Below are 17951 nucleotides of genomic sequence, written 5' to 3'. Positions count from 1 at the left end.
TCAGCTCGGCTATCCCATAAACATAAAAAACATTGGTACTTCGTGTAACCGCACTGCAGTCCTAATAAAATACCAACTACCTTGAGATCACAACATATTTGCCAACAATGGTCCTTGTAATTTATAAGATTTAGCAAAGTTGACATGGTGTCATAGGATTCCTTAATCTTCACTGAGTGCGCAAGTGGTATAGAAGGTTTTTTATTTCCATTATGTAAAAGGACAGCTTTAAGGCTGACCTTTGACGCGTCGATAAATAACCTCCATTCTTCTGGAACGTAAGGAATTCCTAGCTCCGCCATCAACCCATTTATATCCGTACATACGCACACATTATCTTGCATTGAGAAATAGCTTGAAAATTGAACATGCCTTTTCCTGTACACTGATATGTTCGTTTCTGCATCCAATAAGTTCCACTGCTGGAGCCTCGTATATATATGGAGAATTGTATATATATGGAGAACTTGGAGAATTGTATATATATGTATTAAGATATACATATACTGCACGTTAAAAAAAAATATACGTTGGAAGTACATTCTATTTTTATACACGTTTCTAATTTACAGAGAGCAATACAAGTGTGTTGTTGACTATTGTAAATATTCATTTTTATGTCTGTGTTTGTAGTAATAAAGCAAATCGTTTTTACCCCAACTCAGGAGATCTGAAAGCATTACTATCAGGTGCAATAAACAGTGCACACAGTATACATACAAATATATTTATTTCTCTAGAAAGAACAAAGCGATTTTTACGAAACTTTTAGGGTTTATTAAATATAAATCAAGGTATACTTAGGTATAATTTCTATGTTACTATATGTAAGGGGACAGGAGCTAGGGGAATAAAATATCTGAAAAAGGGAAATTTTTTAGGGAATTTCCCGAAAATCCCTCTGTTACGGGAAAACTGTACGTGATGGAGAGAAACCGAGTGCATATTCGAATTCAGCGCAAAAAGTTCCTTTAAGATCAGGTGATTTTTCTCATGTAACAAACAAAAAGTTTAAATTTGTTAACTAGTGTTATTGCAAAGAAGAAAATAAAAGGGGGAAAAAATTGTGGTTGATTCTATACAAGTACAAAAGGTTGATCATTACATAAATAGTCGACTTTCACTGGATCTCCATAACGAAGCATTTGTGTCCCGATACATTGGTGGCTACGTTGGGGTCTGTATTTGATAACAGTATCAGTTGAGCACGATCCGTGGAACGATAGAGGTTAAAGTGACAGCTTTCTGGAAAAGGTTGATTTTTATATGTTCCGTCGCCCATTATAGGCACTCAGGAATTTTGAAACAGTGCAAAGAAGAGAGTTTAATCTTCAGCAAAGCTGGTGTGGGTGTCACCATCCGATGATCTGCTCAATGAGCCCCTGCAGTATATGGTCGGATTGATATTGTGAGGAGAACATAGCCTCAGCCCGCTCGAATCCCTAATACAATATGCACCGTTAGGACAGCAGTGACAAATGTACGGATCCACATAAACAAGGCCTCTAGCTATACCTCTCGCTCATCCGAAACGTTCTATGCCAAGAAGGTAGAAGAGACAGGAACTCGAATGATCCCACTTTTGTCCATTCTTGTGAAATCCTCAGACGTCTTACCGTTGGCCTACTGTGGGTTTGGATTCCTCAGACAGGCACTTGCTCGATTGCGTTTTCGTATTTTGCAGGGCCTTCGTAAAGTTACAGAAGCGGAATACGAGAGAGTCTCCTTTTTATTTATACAGGTGTTTGCTACAGTATAAAGTATGTTGTCAGGCGATCGTTCGGGCTCGTGGTCATCACGTTGAACACAATCAATGGTGGAGAAGGCCAGGTAAATGGTTCGAGATGGATTATTTTTATCAGGGCAACCTTCTGTGCATACAGTACATTGGGCTTTTTTCTTCATATTATCAATGAAGCTCCAAGGATTTGTGTAGTAGGTCACAAGTTTTCGTAGACCCTCTGTGTAGAAATCTACCTTCTAAGATATCTTGAGGATTGCACCGACATGAAATGTTGCGGCCACCTTTTCAGGTGAAGGGAACAAAAATTCTTTAGGAACAAGACCAGAATTCTATGATACGAAGGGGGGGGGGGGGTTAAAATGTTCTCGTCAATCTGCCTAAACACTAGGCCTACAGTTTCGCTCGTCATTATGAATATTTGAACCCCATTTCCAAAAAGCATGGCGTTATTACCTCACCTTCATTTTACTCATTACTGTTAGTCCGTACGTAGCACACAATTCCCGATGAATATAAGGTTTTTCTGTCGTTGAAAGATCGAATCACAGCACTCACTTCGTATTTGGCGAAATTTTCTGTGACGGCACCCATTTCAACTTATCGCTACTCGCACGTAAGCAGCTTCACACTGAAAATTGAAGGCATAGAATGGACTAAACCAGTATGGCACCACATCCTTCTCGTCACCAAAGTGAATGCTATTTTATTTTCTAAAGAATAGAGCGGAGACCTAAATTCAAACGAAAATAGCTTTAATTTCCGAATTTCAAACATTAGAGTAAAGAAGATACTGGTATATTTTAAAAAGATTTCCAACAAATCAAATATTATTACGTATATGACAAACATTTCATATGAAATCTCCGAGTTCATATGCTCTGTGAAATGTTCCATCTTATATCGTACGTTTTGTATTTATATTTATTTTGAAGTTACATTAAGTCGTAAAGCATTTTCTTCATCATCGGATATCAAATTTCAATAATCCTGAAAATTTTGATATAGTAGTATCGGTAGCACATTTAATATTAAAAACATGAACATAATTACTATTTAAATTGTTTAAAATCTGTGTTAAACTATTGGCGTTTTCTTCTTCTAATATCATTATATATATATTTTTGTAAGTTAATAGGGACTGCACAGTAAGATGCAGTACATTCCCTATCAGTCTATCGATAAGAAAATGGTCCAGCTTGAAAATTCCCAGGATATATAATATAGATATGTCGTTGCAATCCTAGTGTTTCTTTTCCTTTTTATATTATATATAATTTTTCACAATTATAATTGTACTTCCATAATGCAAAGGGTAGACGTAAGAAATATAAATGTGCCAATAGAATTAGTGCAGTAGGCACCAAAAATAGATAATGATAAATGATCATTTTCAGTCGTTTATTTGTACAATTTTCTTTGTGCCAACAATTCGTCAGTCCTTCATTAGAGAGTTCATATTGTGTATAATTACTTATCCTTGCGGTGAGTTACATGACAATGTGTCAATTATGCGATTTCTGCCTTATCACTTTACTTAAAAGGGTGGCGCGTCTAGGAATAAGTTCCTTAGGTGTTGCTCTTCTTTGTGAATTACGAAGTCTGACTCTGCAACTTTACCTCACCTTCAAAATATTCTACAACTGGGAATAATTTCGCAGTCATTGTTCTTGTGTATACTAGACTTCATGTTACGCCTTTCCTTTTTCTATAGAAAAAAAAAAAAAAAAATGGTGATCATCATGATAACGGAGAGGAAATGACGACATTACTATTTCAGTCTATACTGAAGCATGCTTCCGCGTATTCTTAACTTCGTCAGTGTTACCAATTCTACGTTAAAAAGAATCGTCACCTTTTTATACAACACATATATGTGCCTTCTCCTAGAATAAAATACAATTACAATCTAGAAGTCAAGTATAAAAGGAGTTATGCACCGAAAACCACATTTACAAGTTTTTATAGTCTCTTTCTATCCATCGTATAATTTTTAAAGTCTCGAGTGTGTGATGTTTAGAATTAAAATTTTGCATATTTCTTTTCTTTAATAATGAAATTCAAGAAAAAATGTATATTTCTTGCTTTAGTTGTTTTTGTTAATTAACTACCTACCAGTTGTTGTATCAAGTAGGGTAGATTGAACCCAGTATCCACGAACTAATAATGGATGCGTTTTAAAGGAACTAACCCACGAAATGCGTTCTTTTATTTTGAAATAGACATTGGAAACTAACATGAATGAGCATTTATTTTCACTTTGCAATTGCCCAGTAAGTAATAATAAATTTGTAGAAATAATGACAAACTTACCTTACTTAGTTTCCTTTTTGTTACGCTTCTTTTTGCGGTTTCAAGTTGGAAACTAGATTTTAAGAAATGGGAAACCAGAAAATAGAGTAATCAAAATTCCCAAGATTCTACGTCTTAATATTTTATTACAAGGCTCATTTTACGTAGCAATCTATTCATTCATGATATTCTACAACCTACTTTTTCACAAAACCCTTATAAGCAGCTGCATAGGATCAAAAGTTTTGGTATATGCCAGTGCACGTATTATTTGCATTTTAATTATTATGTAGATTTAAAATCAAGTTACGTTTTATGATTTTAAATGATGAAGGTGATTTTCTTCATAATAACCTCTTCCATGAGTTATTATTAGGGACGTGAAGTTTCCTTTTTAACGATAACATCGAAAAACTTGAAAAAGGTCAAGTAAAATATATAGATATACCTAAATATATAGTAGAGGGCCGTTTTTCGTGTTTTAAATCGCGAAATAACGCGAATTGGTACTTTGTTTTTCAAAATAACACCGAAATGCACTGCATAAAGCGATAGATTCGCGAAATCGCCATGTTGGCGGGTAATACTAATAGAATAACACAAGTTTCCTTTGCAACAAAATGTGATTCACAGAAGACCTTCAATTCTGTTGTTTTAAAACCAGTTGGTTAGTCCCTGAGATTTTGCTGCCTGTGGTCTTGAAGCAGTATCTTTGCCGGCTTCCAACGTTGATTCTGAAAGACACTTTTCAGAATACAACTCCGTAGTTACGGTAAGGAGGCAAACCCTTACAGAAAATGTGGAAATATTGACAATTTTGTCCTTTGGAAAATAAGAAACTATAAATTCACCATTAAGTGAATATGTATGTTTATAATGATGTGAATTGCGTTTTAAATAAGTATATTGTGATTTTTTTTCTTAAGTGAAGAAAATGTTAAGAAACACTGCAGTGTGATTTTTTTGTCGATATATGCAGTGGTCGAAGTGAGACGGGACGCGGTTTTATGCCATACCACCTCTGATTTCTCAGTGATGAAGACATACAGCCTCTGGTTTTTCAGTGATCAAGACATACAGTCACTGAAAAGTGGATGCTAATATACCTTTAATAAATCCATTGTTATATACAGTAATTAACGAATACTTTTGCGCGCCAAAGATTTTATTTCTTATGTAGAAATAATTTCTAAGTTGCGAACACCGACATTTTTATTTCCCCTACATTTGTTTTTAAAATTACGTGTCTACAAAGAAATCTACCCGTAACTTGTACGCTAGAACTTGTGTTGGTTGTGTTGGTTGCAAATAAGCGTCAAATAACAGAACGGAATCAGCCATTGGCCCAATCCAAACAAAAGCCAGTATATTGGGGCGACTCGTGTAACCTGAAATCGGAAAGTATTGTTACGAGTTCGCCGCGATTTCTTTTATGTCCACAATGGTAAAGGAATACAACTGAGTCCGGTATTTACGAGAAAAAAAAAATATATAGTTTAACGATAAAAATATGTTATTTTGCTCAGATGTTGGGTTATTGGGTGGTGTGTTAAGAAGATTAAATTGATGGAACTTATATACTTTCATTGAAACGTTTTTGCGTCTTTCTAATATTCAGATAACCACCTTCCGGGGGTCTGGAATATTCTTCAGTTAAGTGGGGAGTCCGGGAGTTTACCCGCGGGAAAGTTTAAAAATTGTTAATATAAAAAAGTCGATTTTAGAGCATTTTCGAGTATAATTCTCTGTAATAAAACATAAGGGAATATTTTTTTATTATTCGTAGAAAGTTAGGGACAGGGACAAAGCCTCTTCATGCCCCACCCGTAACTACGAAAAGTTCTCCCATGGTTTTGATGGTTTTGAGTCTTTATGTAAATAGAAATGTGATCTTTCAGGCAACATACTCTCACTGTGTTTCAGTATTTAGATAGCCCGCATGTCGAGTCAAAATGTAATAAAACATGCCGCCTCTGCTTTCTTTTTCTTTTCTTTCTTTCTTTCTTTCTTTCTTTCTTTTTTTTTTTTTTTTTCTTCATTTCGAACACTGGATATGTATTCAAATAATACATTAAATAAATCCAAGTTTAGGACGGATATCGAACAATTTTTTCTCAGTATTCTTTTAAGTTTAAGATGTAAAAATTTAAAACTTCGTTTAATTTTAAAATTATATTTTATTTTAATTAGCTTTCACAGACCACTTTCTCTGTTTACAATATACTTACTTTTCAAAACCATTACAAAATAAAGTAAATAACGTCTATTTGCTTGTATTAAATCGCGAAAATAACACCGATTTTGGGCAAAAATAACACCCAGATTTCAGGGATAAAATAAAACTAAAACTTCACGTTCCTATTCCCTGTTCAGCGTAAGCTCTAAACTCCGATAAACAAAATATTTGTATCCTTTCGCTCGTCACAAATACGATTGGCTAGTGATGTATCACTCCCACTCCCCAGGGAAGGAGCAAATTATACACGTGCATTCTGACAATGCTTCCTTGTGTTGTCCTGATACTTAGGGCAGCAGCAAAAAAGAAAGAACAAGACTTGAAAGATAAGTTTAAATTTATCTGGTAAGCAATTGTTGCTTAGTGAAGATAGGTTTCCCGTGTTGGTGTTTCACCACAACACTCGCGGAACTGGGATTCATGTGAGACATCTTTCAAACTTAAAAGCAGAATACGCTTCCACAGTTGAATTGGTGCCATAATTACTGCGCATGCTTAGTGTTTACGTATTTCTATTGTTTCATTTAACCACTCTCGATTGCAGTATTATTAGATAATCTGTATTATATTTTTGTCATTTATAATAATGTAGTAGTCATTTATATCGATATTTTTGTCATTTATATCGAGCTTCATAGTAAAAGTAATAATCAAATCATATGAACTATTTTGCGGAGGAGTACAAGCGTTTGTAGGCCAACAGCAAATCAGCGAGATTTAGTTTCACGTGGCTTTGTTTATCGCTATTTAGAGCTTAGGCCGAACAGGGTTTAGTTATTATAGCAGAACTATTGTATTTGTTCTAGGTTTTGTCTGTTTTAATCATTGGTATATATATTGTACGAACGTAGAGTAATATGGTGTACATTATTAAATTAAATTGTATCAACAGTGAAGCTATTCGTAGCTTTAAAATTACCTACGGAGCAAATTAAGAGGGTTTCCTAAAAATAATTGGAAGAATTCATTTGCAGCGAAGAGGTTAATAATAACTTTTTTTTTTTTTAAATTTTTGTAATGTACCTTGCGTGCCATATACGTTAGTAACTGTGAACTTTAATCTCATTGTAAATAGATTTTGCGTTAGAAATAAGTAAATAAACTCTTAACAAGGAACTATTTGGAATCGGGTTGTTCTCTATTAAGGGAAAATAAGTGGAAAACCTTTCTTTTCTTCTAAGGCAGAAACTATGGACTGAATGCGTTTAAGAGAAAGGAACATGAACAGAATAAAGTTCCCATTTTCAAAAAAAACTTTGCAAACTCTTTAAGATCATTCGCATCAAAGCGAGAATATTAGTTATGTCTCTTTAGGAATCTCAATTTAGTACCTATCCTGTACAGATAATGCATGCATAGGACTAGGAACACTAACATACACTTCTACAGCATACATTTTGTTTATTTGTACAGTAACTTCAGCTAATCGCTGCCATGTGAAAGAAGTGCAATCAGTAAATTCAACGAAGGCAAGCAGCATTGCCGAAGAGCCCACCAATAGTAAACTGCATGAAGAAGGACTTAGTGGTGATGCCATATCTGTTGCTCAAAGTAAACATTCAGATGACTCTGGTGTACATAGGAAAGTAAGTAATATATAACTACATATATTCCCTTGCTTACTAGCTTAGGAAATACAAAGTAAACAAATTATGTGCAACTGGGAAACGATTTCATTGAAATATGTAACGGTACCACACGTCATTGAAGATACATACTCGTGCATTCATATATATCATACATCATATATATACATCAGCCTTCTGTGACCACTTTTAACCTAGATCTTACGACCACTATATATATATATATATATATATATATATGTATGTATAGTGGTCGTAAGATCTAGGTTAAAAGTGGTCACAGAAGGCTGATGTAAAAAAAAAAAAAAAAAAAAAAAAGCGTTAGCTATATACAAAAATGATCTCAGCAACAACTATTAACACAAAGAATAAACTTAAAATGAATTGATTTTGTTTGCTGTATTGCCTAGTTTGTCTTTTAAACCAGAAAACTGTGTTACAATAAAGATTCAAAGCCACATTTAAATCTGAAGAAGTCAGTAAGAGCTTATAAAAATTGCTACGTAGACGAATTAGCGAACTCCCATGTTTACGAAATTAGCGAAATCAGATAAGAATATGATAAAACATATCAGTATAATAAAAAAAAATCATAGAAACCAGATAGAAGGAACACATTAGAAATGCTGAAAATAATACGTTAGTTGAGCAGTAGCATGACTATCTAACCATTTGTGAGATACTGAACTTTATATTAAAAACGTCAATATTTACACAAAATTTCTTTAACTGTGGAAAGATTTGTATTCTCATCTTATTTTCGTGGAACGAAAGATCCGAAATTGAATTTACAGGAAATTTCGATAAACAATGAAATTGGATAATAAAGAAATGTAATCCATGAATATTAACAGCGATTTTTCTTTTCCACCAAAAATAACTAAAATACGAAAAAAAGGAAAAAATACACGATACGGTCGGTTACTCAGAAATACACGAAATTGTGGTGTAACAACATTGTCGTTTTTCTAAATATGATGACATTATACTACTGAATGAATTTATGGCTGTTACCTATATAGTATGTATAGATAGATATCTGCACAGTTTTTAATTTTTAGTAATTTGTTATATTCTTTAATATCCAACAAATAAACTCTTGAGTGATGTCATGAAGGGTGTTTAAATCATTCACGAAACTATGCAAACTTTAACTTAATATGGTGTTCCTTGTAGATGAATTGTTCTCTAATTCTTCGATTATTATTTAATATAATGTGGTTTTATTTGTTTTTCATTTTATAGGAAGCTCCAGAATGCGATAGTGATCTGGATGTTAACAAGCGAAATGATGATGATACAGCTACAATCTCGAAGAGTAAGTAAAAAAAAAAAAAAATAATCTCTAAGCCTAAGATATCACATCGTCGGACGTAGTAATAATTTAGATAATACAAATGGAACAACAAATTCTACTACGGTAATCCCAAAAGTACGGTCTCCTGTTGTTTAGACGTGCAAAGAAACGTTTACTTCCAATGATGTTTATGTCATTTCATAGCATGTACATTTAGCTCTTTTGCTGCATAACTCATGCATTTTTGTAAGCGCTGTGACAGTTTTTGTATTCCCATGCTATACCAGCTCGCCACATGTGTTTGAGGAAGCATTGAACCTTTCTTGTCGCCTCCCCGTCGTTGCTGAAACGCGTTCCAGCCAAATGTTCTTTAAATTTAGGAAACAGGTGCTAGTCGCTGGTGTGCTTAACCTTCGCGATTGTCTCGTTGGAACTTAACGTTCTCCTGATCCTTTCTTCGTCGTGAATTTCATTAGGACCAGCTGCAAACTCCCTACGCCAGTCGCGGACGTTTTTGACATTTATGCAAGATTCCCCATACATTGTCGTCAATTGTCAATGAATTTCAGTCGGTTTAACGCCATTTGTATTCAAAAACCGAATAACTGCGCGAACTTCACACTGGGCATTTCACCAAGAGAGGCTCCATTACAAACGGCTGCCAAGTCAAGACTGAGCATCCCAGCGAGGTGCACGGAGGCTTGTTTAGAGTGGGGAGAAACAACAAACCCAACAGTGTTGCTAATAGCCGCAAAACTATTAATGCAAAATTACATTCTTTATAAACTGAACTTAGTTTTATAACTTTAATGAGAAGAACTTTGATAGGTCTGATTAATGACATTGCCTAAAATAGAGAGTATAATTCAGTTTATATTAAAATATGTTTATGATACTCATATAGAACATTTTGGAATAGTTTTTCTTATTTGTTCTTTGTATTCATCCAGTTTGGGAAAGTAGCGAAAGAATTTGATGTAGATGAACAGACTTAAGCGTTAAAGAAAGAGATTATACTCCTTACAACGCTCAGAATATGTAACAAATTAAACTTGTATTGATGAGAGTAGTTGCTATGAAAATCAAAATGGAAATATACGTGTTTAGATCTGTAAACTCTAGACGGTTCGCGGAGTTTCATTTTTCATAATGGTACATTCTGTTGCTGTGCTGGTCAAAGTTACAATTGGTCCACTGTCTTTAATTTAAATTTTTCGAGTTGAACCTACTTGAAAACCACTGTTTTGGAACACATTTCTTCGCCATTTTGTACCTGAAGATTTTCTAAAATAAAGGAAGATATTTCATTAAAAGTAGAACACACTTTTCTCTTCGTACTTTCACATGCGCTATGGTAGAAGACATATACAATCTTTTCGTCGTTAAATAGAAATTTCACTAGGGGTAGTTAGGTTACACAAAGCGGAGCTGAAGTACGAGAACTAAAATACCTCACACCTTTCGTAGTAACTCAGGTCTAATGTAACCTTTTAAAGTTTGATTTGATTTTTGTACTCATTTCAATAATAAGACTGTATATAGGGTACACCGTACAATTTAAAGTGGAATCCGAATCGCTACTTCAGTTACATCTGAGATTGTGCACTCCCACCAGGAATCGAACCTGGGAATATTTCCTTTCGTTATAATTCAGATTTCATTTGCATTATACTATTTTTTGTGTACCATTCATAAATTTGCACATCAAATTACATTAAAAATGCTCGAGGTTTGAACTGGGCTACTGCGGTTGAGCCATCTTCTAGTGTAAAGACTACAGTTAGTTATTTTGCATTTAGGTTTAGAGTTACTCGTATTCCAATTTCATTTTGAGGCATAATTTCAAGACACAATGTCATAAAGCTTGAAAACGACAAATACAACTATGCCTTAATTGAGAATAGTGCACTTCGTATGTGTCATAACTAAATTCAGTTGTTTGCAAGTATTCATAATTACTTCTGTAAAGTAATTTTTGAGACTTTGGATTTTCAATTAATTTACTGTCGTTTATAACTTTTTATGCCTTTATATTGACGTTACGTTTCAAAAGCCCGATAAAAGAAGGAAATAAAATTATTCTTTTTTAAAAAAAAAAGAAAAAAAAGCGTTCAAAATCTGCTTGAGGAACATTGTTAAGCAACATTTCAAGTGAGTGTTCTCCAATTTTAGAGATAGACTTACGATTGACTTGTAATTTTTAGTTTTTTCATAATTTGTTATTTCATATTTCCAGATACTCCAGAAATGTCTCAAGCTTCCAGTAAAAATACTTGTGAGGAAGAAGATTTGTTGACGGAGTACCTGGAGAAAGATGGTATGCATTTTTATTGTTTTTATTGTTTCGTACATAACCTTAGCTGTAATTTACAAATGAATCCGATAGTTCAGTTTGTATGCGCATTGCACATGTATATACACTTAAAAAAAATGCTTGTGGCGCATTTGTGGATATAATGCTGGTGTGTCAGTAAACATAATTACACATTTTTATTTATTTTGATATTTTGGAATGTTTTGCATGACTTTCATAGTTTCGTGTCGTTAGAGTTTCGCGTGTCTTTCTGATAGAATAAAATAAGCTTTGAGCTTGTTTCAGCAATTCGAATTGTAGATTTTGGAAACAAATCTCTCTTAATTAAGTCAGTTCAGAAAATTAGTGTTTTTTATTCAAGAGATTTAAAGTTTTCACATGAATTTACAAAACAAAATTGTAATATTTACGTAGTACAATAATTTAGAGGTTATAATTTTAGTATTCTGTGCAGGAAACACAGAGAAAAGTAAAGAAACTCCTGTAGTTTTCAAATTCTGGAATACCAAATCTCTAAGTGAAGAGCTTTTCCAATACTGGCAAAAATACTAAATTGAGAAGTCGACATTTTTTTAGTATACATTTTTAATGAATGACACTGACAATGAAACAAGAGAAAGCATTGTCTTTGAAATGCTTGGCATTACGAACGTAATAATATCAAACAAAATTGAACACTATGGCTCAAGTGGGATGCCAAACACAAAACATTGTAAACGTAATAGAGAGTATTTTCTGCATAATTGCTGAAATAAAAGGATAGTAAACCCAGGTGAAGAGTATCAGCAACAACCGTGATAGGAATCGCTATATTCTGACTGCTCATCTCCTAACTTAAAATCACCGACTGGTCAATGTAAGCCTCTGAAACTGAATTCCAAACTCATAGGAGTTACGTTGTGGAATCCTCACTTTTGATGCTAAGGTCTGTGGTTCTGAAATGTCTAAACTATCTATTTTTTTTTTTTTATTTTGAAAGGAAAAGGGTTAGCAAGCCCGAGTCAGATGCAAAATGGATAGTAGAGGCGAGTTTGGAAAGTAAGGTTACAATGATTATTAGTGTTCATTTTAAAAAATGTATTTGGTTAAAGTCTAGTACAACTTATTTTAGACTTTATTTTTCGATGTAGTTGCCGCCATTGTCTACGCACTTACTGTTTTGAAGTACCAACCAGGGCCGTGCCGTGGAAAATCAGCGCCCGGGGCGAGATTATACGACGGCGCCCCCGTACATATATTCCAAGCAATTTTCCCATCTTTTTTCCTTTTTTCTCCCTAGTTTTTCGCCCCTTACTTCGGCGCCCGGGGCCGTTGCCCCGCTCCCCCCGGCACGGCCCTGGTACTAACTTCAGTGTCCCACAGCCAAATAATTCTAGCGCCTGCTACTGGAATAAAATTTCAACTTCGTTCTTGATCGCCTCATCGTCGTTTTAGACTACTTCGTTTCGTGTTGTCGACTCATATAATGTTCATAAACATTCTGCTATGAGTATTGTCGAAGTGTTTCTCACATTTTTTTTTTCTTTCTTCAGTCAAGTGACTGCTCATAGGCAAATTTTCTAATTCCCAAAATTGAGGTAAGCATGAACCATTACTAGTCGACATAGGATTACACGTAACTTTTCGTTTCACATTGTTTACAACATGTATTCTACAACATAATACATATCCTAGATTTGTTTGTAAAGCAATAGGAGTACCTTCCTCTTCTATTACTTCGTTATTACCTAATAGGAATAGAAATAGGTCCGCTGCTATCAATACATCAACCTGCTTGCTGATATGAAAATATGAGCCACCTAATATCAAATGCTAACTATGTTTCCAATTTGTGAGTATTTCACAAATCAACTTTGAGTAAACTAGTTCTTGTTTTTGGAATAACAATTGCACTTGTTGTAAAGTACTCACTCTTTTGTCATGTGATAGAAAATAATGTCTACAATAGTTTGAGACTTGAAAATATTAACATTTGTTATGCCAGTAATTTGTATGAAACATCTGTTTGTTTTTAAACTTGGTACTTGGATCATACGTAATGCTATGATACAATCACTCGCACATGTCCTGCATCTGTCGATTTAATAACAACTGTTGACAATAGAACATTATTTGCTACGTGATTGTTGTTCGACAAATAAAATGTGAGTCGGGCGCCACCACTGATTCTTTTTCCTTTATCTCTCAATTGTTCACTCACAGCTACTAGCGAGCCACCATTACATTCACCTACTCTCAACTCAACTAAACTAAGTCTACATACAGCCGCTAGGGGCAGAAGTATTGATTCCATCTACGGATTTTTACAACAAATAATTTGCACACTGAATAGATGGCGTATGATCCAACATACAGTATTTCTAGTTCTCAGGAAATGTTGCTAAATAAACTAAGCTTTAACATGACACCCTGAAAAAAAAAGGGGGGGCTAATGACCTTTTTAAAAGCAAATAAAGGCAAATAAACTTTGACATGAAATACACTATGATTCATCATTGTTCGGCAGAACACACAGTTTTTTAATTGAACCTTTATATAAGCCACTGGAAGTCTTAACAATAGCCACTCTAACCAAATCATCAGGCCCTGTATGTACTTCCTCGATGACTTCCAACTTCCACGATAGAAAAGGTAAATTATCTTCTTTGAGACCCAAAGGTTGACCTGGGATTATGTTGGCACAATTTATCTTCGACTTATTTCTTCCTTGCAGTTGTAATAAATAGTCCATATGCCATCTTCTCCAAAAGTTTTGAAATTCTTGTTGAATTGTTTGCCATCTTTGAGCTAACCTAATCTACGCTAGAATCACGTTCTGGCAGTTCTGGCAATAGCTGACCATTGAGAAGAAGATTTCGAGTGAATACTCATGGATCATTAGGATCATTGAATAACGCTACAAGAGGTCTTGAATTTATACAAGCTTATATCTGTATAGTTAATGTTAATTCTTCAAACGTGAGGTATGACATTCCCTTTGCTTTTCTTAAGTGGTACTTAAAGGACTTAACTGCAGCTTCCCAAAAACCACTAAAAGTAGGCGAATATGGAGGGATAAAATACCATTGGATTCCTTCTTAAGATAACTCACAACTTCGAAATGTACAGCTTTTGTTGCTAGATATGCAAATACTGCAATATAACACTTCAAATTAGTTTTCGGCTTCCTGGTGCCAGCTTTTGTGTAAATCGGACCGGCGTAATCAATTCCAGAATTTCTGAAAAGTCTTTTAATTCCACTGTGTTTCGGTAGTTGACCCATTAATTGTCATGGTCCAGGTGCCTTTAATCTTTGATGTATATTGCAATTTCTAATAACTTGTTTAATTGCATTTTTATCATTAGGTATCCAGTATAATCCATAGAATATTGGAATCAGCTATGTCCATGCTCAATAACAAGTTATGTTAAATGTTAATCAGGTGGTAAGATAATTTGATATTTGGCATCAAATTTATGTTGAGGCATATTTAATCTTCCACCTACTCTTACATATGAAAGGATTGGAAAACAAGAGTTTAGTCTTATTATTAACTCTTCCCTTTTCTTGAGCCAGCTCCTTAGCGTAGATCAATTTTTGAACTTCTCGTATTAGTCTGATTAAAACTTCTTCAACTTGTTTCAAAGTAAGAGCGTCTACCTTTATTTTTGGTGATTCTAACAGCGTTTTTCGATAATCGTATGGAATAAACTAGCGTCATCTGAAACTTGTTCAAAGTTGAGAATCTTTCAATTACATCATTGTCTTGAGTAGTCACTATGTAATTTTATTTTGATTTCTCCTGCTCAGGGATTTCTTTCAGTGTTGCAGGCTTCTTCACAGACCATTGGTCTGGAGAACTCTAACCATTTAGGACCATTCTACCACAAGTCATTATGCCTTAATTTATTCAGATTTGTTTCTCTTGAGGTAATAGCAGGATTTTCACTTGAAGCTATGTGTCTCCATTCTTCTCCTACTTCGTGTACATCAGGAACTCGATGGCAACAAATGTTTTCATTTGTTTGGACTATCTATTAACAATGCAAAGACCACCATAGAATCCGTCCACATGTATACTTGGGATATTCGTAGTTTTAATGCCTTACTTACCTTTTTGACAAGTTTCGATGGTAGAACTGCTGCACATAACTAAGCAAGGCCATGAAATCATCTTTATATGTTTTACGTTCGAGTTAGCACAGAATAGTCTTGAAGGCACTTGTCCATCCTTGTGAGAGAATTTTAAATATGCACATGTCTCGCAACCTCGATGTTTATGAAGGTATCCGACTGAAGAATCACTTTGTGTACACTAACATCTGATAAAGAAGGAATGAATTCAGCTACTGCTTTGCACCTTTTCTGTAGTTCTTTACGAAGTTTTCCATCCCATTCTAATCGGCTTGTCACAAATCTTGAAGGATGATCTTACATGAGATTGTTATTGGGCTAACAATTCGCAAGGGATCAAAGATTGTAACAGTGTTACCCAATATCTTGCATTTTGTTAAGTTATTGTGCAGATTGGTTTCGAATCTATTCATTACTTGCAGTTGGTCAGTTCCTAGATGTTACAGGAGTATTAGAAGTCTTGACTTCACCCTTGTCATCTAATCGTAGTGAAAGTTGCGTTTCCCTTAATTCTTCGGAGATGGATTCCAAGAACTTATCACTGCTGGAACACTAGCAAAAATCCACCCTTTTGCAAAATTTGTATCTGCTTGTTCTTTATCTCAAAAGTTTCTTCAATGCTTGTAGCACCCGATATGCAATGATCGATGTAAAAGTCATTGTTGACAACTTGTGCTCCCGTCGAATAGTTACGAGCTTTTTCTATACTTAGGGGGCGCGGTGGCTCAGTGGTAGAGCGTTCACCTCTGGTGCTTGGGGTCCCGGGTTCGATCCCAGCCCCCGCCAAGTGAACTTTGTGGTGGACAAACACCGTGCTCGTGGGTTTTCTCGGGGTTCTCCCGTTTCCTCCCACTTTCTTCATTTCACTCATCTCTCATCATCACCGTCTCCTTTAGCCTAACCGGCATAACCGTGGGACGTAAAACTCAAAGATTCCATTTTTTTTCTTCTATACTTAGCTGTTGGAGACAGCATGACAGAAAAGGCGCTGATGTTGTTTCATAGCTGACAGACTTTAACTCATATTCCTTAATAGCTTCTTCTTCTAACCTTCACTGCAGATCTTTTGAAACTCGCAATCATGTTCATCAATCAAAATTTGCCTGTACATCTTCTGTATGTCTGAAGTCAAAGCTGTGGGAAATGCGAAATCCGATTAGACTTGAATGCAAATAATCTTTCGACCTAGGACATCTTCCATCATCTTGCATCAACTTTGAGGACATCGTTCAGGAAAATGTCACTAGAAGTACATGCTAAAGCATCAAATATAACTCGAATGTTCGTAATAGTACTAGCTTCTTTGATTACTGGGTGATGAGATAAGTAATATTCATGGGTGATATTAGCGTTATCTTCAACTTACTTCATATGTCCCAAAGCTTCATATTCTTTTAGGAAGTACACATAATCCGTGCGTGGCTTGTGGTATCTTTTTTCTATTTGCTGCAAACGCTTAATAACTATCTGATAAGAATCGCCTAACTGGATCACTTCTTTTTTAAACGGTAACTACAAAGCATCCTGTTGAATCTCTTCTAGTGTTTGCGTTAAAATGTTCTTCATATTCCTTTTCTCGTTTGGATAGAGAGTTTCTTTAATGTGTTCAATTTTCCAAAATTTCTGCAACTCATGGCTTAAATCATCATTGTTGCGCAGAAAGAATGGTCGATGTTCTGGCGTAAAGTAGTTGTGATTGGGCGTCTGATATTGTCCTGAAATCATCCGTCTTAGCTCTATTTTGCAGAATTGGGCACATCTTTAGTCTTGCCTTAAGTATACAAAAGAAAACTTACGCACCTAACAACAAATCAATCTACCAGACTTGTTGAAATTAGGATCAGCTAACTGTATATTGAGTGAAAAATTCCATTCCTTAATGTATCAGCATCAGGTAAATTTTCCGCTATTTTTGACGAAACAAAATACTCTACATTACATTAAAATCACTCACAGCAGAGAACCCTGTAACTTACTTCCATATTTGACATTACAGCTTACATTATTAATATCTTGTACAGAAACATTAATAGGGAGGTCCGTGAATTTTAACCTTTTAATGAGAGATTCGGTTATAAAATGTGATTGCGAACAACAATCAAGCATAGATGTAGCCATATGTAATTTATCTTACAATATTTAACTTAAACTAACGCAGTTAAAAGTATAACATGCACATTACTTTTAGACTTCACAGAACAATATGTACCTGTATTGATAATTTCCTGTCCTTGGGGCATTGAACTCACAGGCTCTGTAACAGGTACCTTCTGAACACTTACCTCATGTATTGGCTGTGCTTTTTAAAATCACTACGTACTAGCGTATGATGCTTGAGATTATGTACTAGCGTGTGATGCCTGAGATTACG

General features: G+C 34.9%; 1 protein-coding gene across 5 annotated transcripts in view; it reads left to right on the top strand.

Annotated features, from left to right (window-relative positions):
- Nucleotides 1–17951, top strand: part of LOC145660465 (uncharacterized) — a 146643-nt gene that overhangs the window by 114027 nt on the left and 14665 nt on the right. For all 5 annotated transcript variants that reach the window (XM_081725524.1, XM_081725526.1, XM_081725523.1 and 2 more), the window contains 3 exons: nucleotides 7683–7855; nucleotides 9101–9173; nucleotides 11389–11469. In XM_081725524.1, coding sequence (XP_081581650.1) covers nucleotides 7683–7855; nucleotides 9101–9173; nucleotides 11389–11469 — 327 coding nt within the window. The remainder of the gene's footprint in view (nucleotides 1–7682; nucleotides 7856–9100; nucleotides 9174–11388; nucleotides 11470–17951) is intronic.

This window comes from Thermobia domestica, chromosome 9 (genome assembly GCF_964235325.1).
Source record: "Thermobia domestica chromosome 9, izTheDome1.hap1.1, whole genome shotgun sequence".
NCBI classification, from domain to species: Eukaryota; Metazoa; Arthropoda; class Insecta; order Zygentoma; family Lepismatidae; genus Thermobia; species Thermobia domestica.
Note: the sequence above shows the minus strand (reverse complement) of the source record. Positions and strands in the feature narration are given on the sequence as shown.